Here is an 11,703-nt window from a genome sequence, read left to right as displayed (position 1 = left end):
AGTGAGCACCTGTAACTCACCCTGTTAGCTACAGGTTAGCACACATGAATTATTTTATTTATTCCTGTAACAGACAAAGAGTGAGCAGCGATCAACCTGAACAGGACAGTGTGTGTTTGTGTAAAACCCAGAGCACTCCATCTCTAAAATGTGATCCATAAATGATTTATAAACAATGGGATGTTTACAGGCAGTGGAGCCGTGTGACATCATCAATCTCATGATTTCAAAATGGAGGAACACAGACTGTTAAACTGTAAAGTTTTCCTGTTTTTAAAGTTAAATGAATATGGTGCATAACAATGTGTTTATTAGACATAGATCTATTAATAAGGACATGTAGAAGGTTTTAGGACACATTTGTAAAAAGTATGTAGTGATTGTATGAAAGAGAAAGAAACCAAATAAAGATCAAAGCATGAACTTTAGATAATCTTCCTTTAATAAAAAAAAAAACCCACAGGGTTCCATAGAAAAATATTTAAGTAACAAAGACGTGTTTTCTTCCTCTTCTAAATCAGTCATTGACAATGATTGACTTTTTACATCAGCTGTGAAATGTTTCCCAGACAGCGTGTGTTCACTCCACAGCAATGGAAGCAGTAGTACAGCATCAGGCTCGGCCACGCCCACGGACACACCCACATGCAGCTAATGTCAAAGCTTCCCTGCTAACTGTGAGCAGCGATAGAAAAGCAGGAAGTGAAACTGTTAAAGAGCAGGCGTTGGAATGATGAACCTCTGGAGGAACAGCTGTCAGAGCTCGGCCACAAACGGGTCCAAAGAGTCTGAACCACAGGGTGAGAACCTCCATAAACAGCTCCATGGAGATCTGAGGCCACGGAGAAGAACAATCAGCAGCAGTAGAACGTCTCCTCTGAGCAGCAGCTTCTTCTCTCTCAACTTTACAAGATCAGCCCTCACAGCGTGTTCAGCAGACTGGCAGCATGCGAGTGTTCCCGTTGAACTCCTCATCAGCCTGAGCAACAACAATTAACATTAGCATGAGCAACAAAAAGGAACATTAGCAACAACAATTAACATTAGCATGAGCAACATTAGCATGAGGAACAACAAGGAATATTAGCATGAGCAACAACAATTAACATTAGCATTAGCAACAACAATTAACGTTAGCATGAGCAACAACAAGGAACATTAGCAACAACAATAAACATTAGCATGAGCAACAACAATTAACATTAGCATGAGCAACATTAGCATGAGGAACAACAAGGAATATTAGCATGAGCAACAACAATTAACATTAGCATTAGCAACAACAATTAACGTTAGCATGATGAACAACAAGGAATATTAGCAACAACAATTAACATTAGCATGAGGAACCAGGGCTGGGGTCAATTATAATAATAATTGTGTCATTGATAATTATATTGTAGCTGTTGTAATCATAACTGATTTGTAATTGAGTTCAGATAATTGACTTTGTAATTGTCAAATAAATTCTATAAAAATTGTCATTTACAATTTAATCAAACGTAAACCTAATGAACTATGTCACAGCTCTACATCGTTAATAATTAATGAAATATGTTTTACATTAAGTTTACCTGTCACTTCTCTTTAGAATCATTTTACATTTAAAAATATGTTTATAGTGACAGAAAAGAGGCTCAGATGCCCACACCATAAATATTAATATCAATATATTCATTGATTATGAAACCTAACAAGGTAATCAATAGATGAGAAACTAATTAGATGATAGATAATATTTATTAGTGTATTTTACAGATGATTTAAAACATGGGTCAAACTGACCTGTTAGCATTAGAGATGCTAACAGAAAGCTAACACAAGTTGTTTTATAAATGTTAATATTTATTAAAGGCTCAGTAATTGTATTTGAACTGTACTAATTGAGAACATAATTGTAATTGACTTAGAAAAAAATAATTGTAATTGAAAAAAATTGAAGTCAACTTAATCGTAATTGACTTGTAATTGAACATGGATAATTTAAAACCTAATTGTAATTAAAAATTGTAATTGACCCCAACTCTGGGAGGAACATCATCATGATCACTGAGAAGCTTCTATGCTAATGTTAGCATAACTCACCTCGTTGTAGGAGGGGGGTGGAGGGAAAGGGAAGGCGGGCGCGGTCATGAAGATGGGGCTGTCATCACCATCAATGTCATCGAGGAGGGGGGTGAGTGGCTGATCCAGGCGGCAGTCCCGTGTGATGTCACAGTAGCTGGGGGGGTCAGAGGGCATCCTGAGGGACACCCAGCTCTGAGAGGCGTTGCTCACCGACCCCTCCTGGCTGCTCACGCTGTTACTGCGGCTGCCCAGCCCCGCCGTACCGATGACCAGCGGCAGCTCCAGGATCAGCTTCTCACTGCCCGGGATGTGGATGTAGATCTGCTCACACACACAGAGACACGCTAGCTGTTAGCCACCTGCACACGCTAGCTACCTGCACACCTTTCAGCGCAGGGCTGTGTGATATAGACTTAACTCATATCTAATATTTTTTCTCAAAATGGCAAAATACAATATAAATCTCAATAATTTTATTTCAAATTAAGTCATTTATTAATAAACAGAAGTACAATATTGTCCACTTTATTCTTTTTCTCCTCTAAAGCAGTGGTTCTCAACCTGTTCAGGCTTTTAGAGACCCCCAAAATAAAGGTCCCAGAGAGCGGGGACCCCCACTGTAGCTGAAGGTGGTTGAACACAGACATGAACATTGAAGAACAGTCATGTGGAGATTTTTAATTATTATTATTATAGTCATCTTAAAGATGGAAATCCTGGTTTTAATCACTAATAAAATGGTTTAAAGTGACAAAAAATGGTGGAAAAGGTGGTGAAATGGGATTTTAAAAAACATAGAAATTGGTTAAAAGTTGTAAATTAAAAACAGACAGAAAAAGTGGTAAAAAGGGTTTAAAGTGTTAAATATTATAACAATTAGTTTAAACTGGCAAATAATGGTAACGACAAATGGTGAATGTGGTTAAATTGGCAAAAATAATCATGAAATACAATGAAGAGTTCAAAAGTCACAATAATGGATCAACATATGTGACATTAGGTGTAAAACTGGTGGAACGTGGAAAAAATGTGCAGAAAAATGTGATGTAGAAGTGTCAGAAATGTAGCAAAAATACATTAAAAGGAGAAAAATATGGTAATAAAAATTGAATAAAATAGGTTAAAATATGATGAGTTTGGTGTAGTTGCAGAAAAAGGGTAAAAATAAGAAAAATGGGCTCAAATTGTAAAAAAAAAAAAATATTCAGTTTGTTCAAGGCATCTGGGGACCCCCTCCCAATGTCTGGTGACTCCAAGGTTGAGAACCCCTGCTCTAAGGGACAGCACGTGTGAGTGTGTCTTGTTTAGATGAAGGTCTGAGTCAGTGATTATTTAACTGAGATTTACATGTTCTGAGAAAAGAAAGAAACAACTTCTTTAACACAAAATAAGATAATATATATATATATATAGATATTGTTAATTCAATATCCCTATTATATTAAAGTCGATACATCTTAAATGTGGATATATTGACCAGCCCTAGCGATTCACTCACCATGAGTGCGTACTCCACACGTATGATGTTACAGCCCAACATGGAGGGCTTGAGCTTGGGGACCCTGATGGTCTTCCCCTGCCACGCGTCACACATGCCTGAGATGATGTGGTTCCCACGCACGGCCGACAGCTTCTGACGGATCACCTTGGTGCGCCCGTTAGCCTGGTACGTGTGCTTAGCGATGATGGCCGCCTTAGGTACCACGATGCGGGAACACGTGTTCTCAAACTTGGCGTTGATACAGATGTCCTCGCCCTCGCAGAAACCCCGACGATCGATCTTAGCGTTCAGTGACACCTGGCCGTCAGGAATGAACATAATGGTGACCTTCTTCTCCTTCGATCCTCCTGTGGGAGCCTGGGGGGGGGGGGGGGGGGGGGTCAGTAGTATTGTTAGCAGATTTATTATTAATAATAATAATAATACATGTTAGAAGGTTAAAAAGTGAGTGTACCAGCAGGTCAGGAGTGTTCACATCCAGGGGTTCCTCCACCTCGAAGGACTTCCTGCACATTAGGGGGGGCTGCTGAGGCCTCTCCATCACAGCCTTCACATAGTAGTGAACGTATCCAAACTTGCCTTTGTATGATGACACCAGCTGTCTGTGGGAAACAGAGACACTCAGTGCTTCATTTCTAGGAAACGCTCCACACTCCACCATGGTCTCCTCCTTACCCCTGCTGAGGGAGCTCAAAGCCAAACATGTACTCGTATCTGTTCCCAGGCCTTAGAACCACAGATCCATCAGAATCTACAGGTACAGAGAAGAAGATTCATTAAACTCCAACATTCAGCCCTGCTTCACACTAATGAAGGTACATTAGTCCTGCTCAGAGGTTTCAATAGTACATTTGGTCATTTTTAATCAATATTATTAGCGTAATAAGGCTGGCGGTCACGTGTCACACTAATTGTGGGTTTTTCCCCTAAACTAAACACACACAATGACTGGAAAATACACAGAAAAATACACTAAATGACAAGAAAACTAAATAAAGACAGAATAATACACAGAACGACAAGAAAAATCATATGGGAAAAAATGACTCAAAAACAACAGAAATAAAACAAATTAACTCTAAAAACACGCAAAGCGAAACTAAAAAAAGTAAAAGCACAAGACGATGGAAAAAACGTCTTGTGACATATCGTCATAAAAACAATGGAAAGACACGAATCTTGATGTGGGTAGTCAAAGCGTGGCCCGGGGGCCCAGAGGGGGACCCACCTGTGGGCTGCTCGTCCAGCCGCAGCACGGCCTCGTGCCGCAGGTATTCCGCTTCCTGTCGACACCTCTGTTTTCCTTTGGCGTATTCCACCTTACCGCGACCCACGGCCACGAGCCTCACCGCGGACACGCGCGTCATCTCGGTCACTTCCACTTGCACGCGCCCGGACACCGTGTCCCCCCCGCAGTAAAACGTCTTGGTCGGATCCAATAGTTGGAGCTCAAAGATCTTTATCCGCTTGGCCATGGCCACCATGATGCTAGCAGCTAGCAGTTAGCTTCTGTGTAGAACTCTACTCTGTGTGTCTGTGGGCTGTAAACAAAGCCTCTCCTTTTATACCGCCCACTGCACCGGGACATGAACACACGGGCTGAACGCTATGGCTCAGCGCGTGCACACGGCTCCCATTGGCTGAGATTCTTTGTTTGTGTCGCTCCCAGCCAATCAGCGCGCAGAGGCAGCGCGTGGACACCGCGTGGCTGGAAGAAAGAGGAGCGTGTTGAGCTGATGGTTGTAAACATGGAGGAAGAGGAAAGACCAGGACCAGGACTAGAACCAGGACCAGGACTAGAACCAGGACTAGGACCAGGACTAGAACCAGGACTAGGACCAGGGCTAGAACCAGGACTAGAACCAGGGCTAGAACCAGGACCAGGGCTAGAACCAGGACTAGGACCAGGGCTAGAACCAGGACTAGGACTAGAACCAGGACCAGGACTAGAACCAGGACCAGGACTAGAACCAGGACCAGGGTTAGGGTTCTACTGTCAGCACACACACACACACACACTACAGTGTGTATTTATAGAGGGAAACAGTCGACTGACCTTTGACCCACATTAGTTTAAAAACATGTTCTGATTGGTTACTAAATATAATGGTGGATCCAACAGATTTAATCTGTTATTGATTTACCTTTGACCCACTTCATGTAGAGCAGCGATTCTCAACTGGTGGGTCGTGGACAGCTGGTTAAAAATAAATAATACTTAGTGTCTTCATGTTGGACTTGTCTTTTATTTTGAAATAAACTTTTCTTTTGACAGGCATGTTGTGACATGCATGTTGCACAGGAAAATATATGGATTTATGTTTTAAAAATATTTTATGTGTGTGTATTTTCTACAGCTATTTTTGAAAAGCTAAATATGGTTGGTTGAATTCTATAAAAAAGTGGGTCGCGATTTAATGACTGTGGCAAAATGTGGGTCCCAGGGTGAGACCAGTTGAGAACCCCTGATGTTAGAACAGTGTTAGAACGTGGGGGATATTATTTACACACTCACAAACACATGCATACACTTAGGATTACATATGGCTTTGAAACACCACGTGTCTCACACACCGTCGCATATCACATAGAGATGTCCCGATACGTTTTCACTGATATTGCAGCCTTACATATTGACCGATATTGATCTGATACGATATCAGCACAAATCATACATACTTTTATGACTTATTTTGTATTGTGGAATGTTAGAAAAGACTTGATCATGTGATGTTCTTCAAACACAGAACAATAGTCAGCAACAGTAGGGATGAGAAAAACTGATTATTATTAACCTATTGGTTACATAAAGTTTAACCTTCAACATAATATCTACAGTATTCTACAAATTAATAAATATAATATTATATATATTGGAGATTTTAGATGCAGTCCGATATATTGGATCAGGACACCCCTAATATCACATGGGTCACTGACACAGGTAAGGTCAAAGGAGGGGAGAAGAAAGAAAAGTCAGAAGCATCAGGAGGTCGTGTTTGTAATAAATGGTGTCAACGCTATTCCTGGATTTCAGTTTTATTGTAAGTGTAAGATCTCCTCTAGCATTAACGAACTGGGCTGTGCAGACCTTCAGGACCAGGGCCGCAAGTAAGGTAAATGTTAACAAACCGTGTTAGAACATTAGTAAAGCCCACAGTGTTTCTTCTTCTGTGGTATTTCTAGAAACACGTCCACAGGTCAACAATATGAATGTAAAATCAATTCCTATAGTTGTTGGGTATTAGTATTTTACTGTACTAACACATTAGTAATGGTGACGCTAGGCCCACAGAGCGGCCATGTTTAAAGGGGCAGTGTTATGAAACGTTCACTTTCTAATGGTTCTACTACAGTGATATAAAAAGTTCCTACCTTATTATTCCACATGTTGTATAAAGTCAGCTCCAAAGGGGACAGTTGCATTTTTCTCACTTTGTGATGTCACAATTCTGGCTCCTCCCACCCTATTAGAATGTGAGCTCCTCCTTCTCAAGCTACCTCACAGCTAAAACAAACACTGGTTTAATATAGAATATATATTATACTTTATTGTCATATACAGTATGTAAAGCTACAATGTGTTCTCTGTATTTAACCCCTCCCTGAGGAGCAGTGGGCTGCCACGGTGTAGCACCCAAGGAGAGGTTACAGTCAGTTCCACTTTTAGTACCTGTTATACCGCCTCATATCACCTTTGACATGATCTGATGTGTTTGTGACCCAATACGACGCAGCTGTTGGACAGAACAAATGATTATCACCTTAAATAAATTATTCATGTGGTTAGTAGAGATGAGGAGGAGAAGAAAGTGACTCAGCAGCTCTGGTGAGTGTTTGAAACAGCTGACTGATGTGATAAACACACACCCTGAAACAGCGCTGAGACAGACTCACAATCACAATAGTCTCTTAAATATCCATGTGTTTTACTGTAATGTGCAGTTTTTTGGGCTGAAAACAATAACAGTGTGTGGAAGCAAAAGAAAATCATTTTGGTGATCACTGATCATCCTCTACTAGAGCGAGCCATGAAGTCAGAGTCTATAGACACGCCCACTCATGAATATTCATGAAGTGACTTTTCAGAAGCTAAAATTCCAGAAAACAGATAAAATAAAGCTGTAAAACAATGTTGTTGGGGTCTTAGAACAAATGAGTGAAAAATAGTGAAATACTGGACCTTTAATACAAAAACGCCTTCTCAGCAGATAATGAGACAGAGTGAAAACAGTTTAAAGTTCGCTCTCAGTGTGATTTATGAGTGTGTAGCTACGTGCAGCGCTCAGTGTCGACATCTGATGTTCCTTCAGGAATCCAGACATAAATTAGACTTTAGACTCTGTCAGCGCACACAGATCTACTCACATCCTCCTCTTCATCACCACTGGACCTGGTCCACGTTAGCTATTATACAGTTAGGAGACGTTTACACCATCAGACACAGTATTCTGCTATTTCTCACAACAACAACACAGTATTAAAGGTTTATTTTCCCAAACTCACCTGTTTCCTGGAGTGAAGGGAGGAGCCTCTGCATGAGGCTAAAGGAATGTTTATCACTGTAGCAAAACAATTATACAGGAATTATTCATATTAAATAAATATTTACAGATTTTTACAATTGATTTATTCTTTAAAGCATTAATATTATTTATACAAATGCAATGCTTTAATATTAGTGAGGCTAGTACACACTCAGAGCTAGTATAGTAGCTATATCACTAATAAATCATTAGTTATTAATCAATAACTCTGATCCATGTAAAGCTAAATCTGTTCTTTTTATGATGTTTAACACGAGTTTGACTTCCTGAGTCTTTATCTCATCAACAATCTTTATATTAGTCCTCTCCTTTTTATGATTGTGTGTGTGTGTGTGTGTGTGTGTGTGTGTGTGTGTGTGTGTGTGTGTGTGTGTGTGTGTGTTTAAACATTTACTAAGTCTAGTTCCATTAAATATGACTCTACGGTGTTATTGAGATTATATAAAGTTAAGTTCAGATATCTTCAGGGGTTTAATGACCTCTGTAGAAAGAATGAACGTGATTGGTCGACTTAATTACAAGACAGTCCAGCCCCGCCCTGTGCCTTTAAGGGTCATTCAGAAACACTACCTATTGTGTGTGTGTGTGTGTGTGTGTGTGTGTGTCTAAAGCAACAGAAGGTGCAGTGAAGTCAGAGCAATAGAATCTTCTCTGGACCGTTTATAAACACAGAGGTGCTAAAGTACTCATCTTCAGTGTTTAAGTAAAAGTATAGATACTTTAAAAAGTACATTCTACTAACCAGCAAATTCCATTTCTTTAATTTTTTAAAAAACTTGTAGAAAACTGGTACATTGTTTTCTCTTTTTTAGCTAGTGCAAGTCAACATGCTAACACTGAGGAGAAGCTAGTGCTAGTCAACGTGCTAACAGAGGAGAAGCTAGTGCTAGTCAACGTGCTAACATGGAAGAGAAGCTAATGCTAGTAAACATGCTAACATGCAAGAGAAGCTAGTGCTACTCAACGTGCTAACATGGAGGAGAAGCTAGTGCTAGTAAACATGCTAACATGGAGGAGAAGCTAGTGCTAGTAAAAATGCTAACATGGAGGCGAAGCTAGTGCTAGTAAACATGCTAACATGGAGGAGAAGCTAGTGCTAGTAAACATGCTAACATGGCGGAGAAGCTAGTGCTAGTAAACATGCTAACATGGCGGAGAAGCTAGTGCTAGTAAACATGCTAACATGGAGGAGAAGCTAGTGCTAGTAAACATGCTACTATGGAGGAGAAGCTAGCGCTAGTAAACATGCTTCTATGGAGGAGAAGCTAGTGCTAGTAAACATGCTAACATGGAGGAGAAGCTAGTGCTAGTAAACATGCTAACATGGAGGAGAAGCTAGTGCTAGTAAACATGCTACTATGGAGGAGAAGCTAGTGCTAGTAAACATGCTACTATGGAGGAGAAGCTAGTGCTAGTAAACATGCTAACATGGAGGAGAAGCTAGTGCTAGTAAACATGCTAACATGGAGGAGAAGCTAGTGCTAGTAAACATGCTACTATGGAGGAGAAGCTAGTGCTAGTAAACATGCTACTATGGAGGAGAAGCTAGTGCTAGTAAACATGCTAACATGGAGGAGAAGCTAGTGCTAGTAAACATGCTAACATGGAGGAGAAGCTAGTGCTAGTAAACATGCTAACATGCAAGAGAAGCTAGTGCTACTCAACGTGCTAACATGGAGGAGAAGCTAGTGCTAGTAAACATGCTAACATGGAGGAGAAGCTAGTGCTAGTAAAAATGCTAACATGGAGGAGAAGCTAGTGCTAGTAAACATGCTAACATGGAGGCGAAGCTAGTGCTAGTAAACATGCTAACATGGAAGAGAAGCTAGTGCTAGTAAACATGCTAACATGGAGGAGAAGCTAGTGCTAGTAAACATGCTAACATGGAGGAGAAGCTAGTGCTAGTAAACATGCTAACATGGAGGAGAAGCTAGTGCTAGTAAACATGCTAACATGGCGGAGAAGCTAGTGCTAGTAAACATGCTAACATGGAGGAGAATGTTTAAAAATGTTAAACTCAAAGCTGCTCTGGGTTTAATTGAGCATTTGCACGTTTTTTATCTTTAAATGTTTACAAATTGTTTCTATAATAAACCTTTCCACACTCTGGGGGGTCAAAGGTCAGAGGGATATAAACGTAAAAAGCTCGTCCACTCTGTTGATATTTCCAACCTAACAGTGTAATGTTATTCCAAAGATGCTTATTGTTTTAATAGTCGTTATATTATTAATATTACACATATTCAGACGAGTCCAGGGTTTTCCGCTGATGTCGATTTGGGCCGATTCGAGCACTTTTAAGAACTGATGAGAGCAGCAGTGTGGTAGCGCTGATGAATGAAAACATCGACCACCTGCGTCTCCAGCGGGAGGATTAAGACTCCACCCAGGAATAATGCTCGTATCTGATCACTTTAATAAAACGATGAGAGAAACAGTATGAAGGTGACAGACCTCCTCTGTTTCCACTTCCATTGATTATGTATTTTCTGTATTTACTGTATCGTTGTTACGTTTGTCCATCACTTAACGTGTAGTGAGACACAGACGACGCGTTGCATAACTGGTTCTTTAATGATGAACCTATTCATGTTCATCCTCTCACGTCTGTGTAGGAACCAATAACACACACATTAGTTCTGCTTTATCCAGTTTCTTTTTCTGACTTATGTAATTATTTTAACAACTGTACAGTGTTTTAGAGTTTTAGAAAAGCACTTACAAATAAAATGTCTGAATATTATTATTGATGGGACGAGAGAGATGTGAAAAGAACAATATGAGTTCTTACTTTGAAAAGATAAATTATTGACTAACCAGGCCATGATTGTTTTTATTAACCTATTATTTTTAATTACATTTACAAATTTTAAGGACGTGCAGAAGATGAACAGGTCGATAAGTGAACTGGAGCAACGGCATCAGCTGAAACTGTTTGAAAAGTCAGGGAAAAAAACAGCATTTTTTACTTGTGTCAGCATTAGCTTTAGCAGCATTAGCTTTATCAGCATTAGCTTCAGCAGCATTAGCTTTAGCAGCATTAGCTTTATCAGCATTAGCTTTAGCAGCATTAGCTTTAGCAGCATTAGCTTTATCAGCATTAGCTTCAGCAGCATTAGCTTTAGCAGCATTAGCTTTATCAGCATTAGCTTCAGCAGCATTAGCTTTAGCAGCATTAGCTTTATCAGCATTAGCTTTATCAGCATTAGCTTTAGCAGCATTAGCTTTATCAGCATTAGCTTCAGCAGCATTAGCTTTAGCAGCATTAGCTTTATCAGCATTAGCTTTAGCAGCATTAGCTTTATCAGCATTAGCTTTATCAGCATTAGCTTTATCAGCATTAGCTTTAGCAGCATTAGCTTTAGCAGCTAACTTGGTCTTTCTGCCTTGGAGACGTTACTACATTTACGCAAAAAATCTGTGAAGGAATCAACGCTTCAACAGTAAAATAATCTAAATCTCTGACCTTTGACCTCATGCAGAAGAACTGAACCAGTACGAGAGTGAAAACACTTATTGGTTCTAAATTCTCAGGTGTTCATAGATAACAGATTTCATTTGTTTCCATGTTTTCTATAAATAAAACAT

The 11,703-nt window shown here is 39.9% G+C and overlaps 1 protein-coding gene across 2 annotated transcripts; it reads right to left on the bottom strand.

Annotated features, from left to right (window-relative positions):
- Window positions 1–419: 419 nt before the first annotated feature.
- Window positions 420–5,572, bottom strand: txnipa (thioredoxin interacting protein a). Of its 2 annotated transcripts, none has more exons than XM_028460962.1 (6): window positions 4,797–5,572; window positions 4,244–4,319; window positions 4,023–4,170; window positions 3,566–3,925; window positions 2,086–2,388; window positions 420–832 (listed from the first exon to the last, which is right to left on the bottom strand). In XM_028460962.1, exons 1-6 carry the CDS (start codon window positions 5,050–5,052, stop codon window positions 614–616), a joined length of 1,362 nt encoding a protein of 453 aa, XP_028316763.1. In that variant the 5' UTR covers window positions 5,053–5,572; the 3' UTR covers window positions 420–613. The 2 variants fall into 2 exon arrangements, with proteins under 2 accessions (XP_028316763.1, XP_028316764.1); XM_028460963.1 differs by having other exon boundaries at window positions 690–979; window positions 4,797–5,570.
- Window positions 5,573–11,703: the final 6,131 nt, after the last annotated feature.

This window comes from Gouania willdenowi, chromosome 11 (assembly GCF_900634775.1).
Source record: "Gouania willdenowi chromosome 11, fGouWil2.1, whole genome shotgun sequence".
Classification (NCBI taxonomy): domain Eukaryota; kingdom Metazoa; phylum Chordata; class Actinopteri; order Blenniiformes; family Gobiesocidae; genus Gouania; species Gouania willdenowi.
This window is presented reverse-complemented; position numbering and strand designations above follow the sequence as displayed.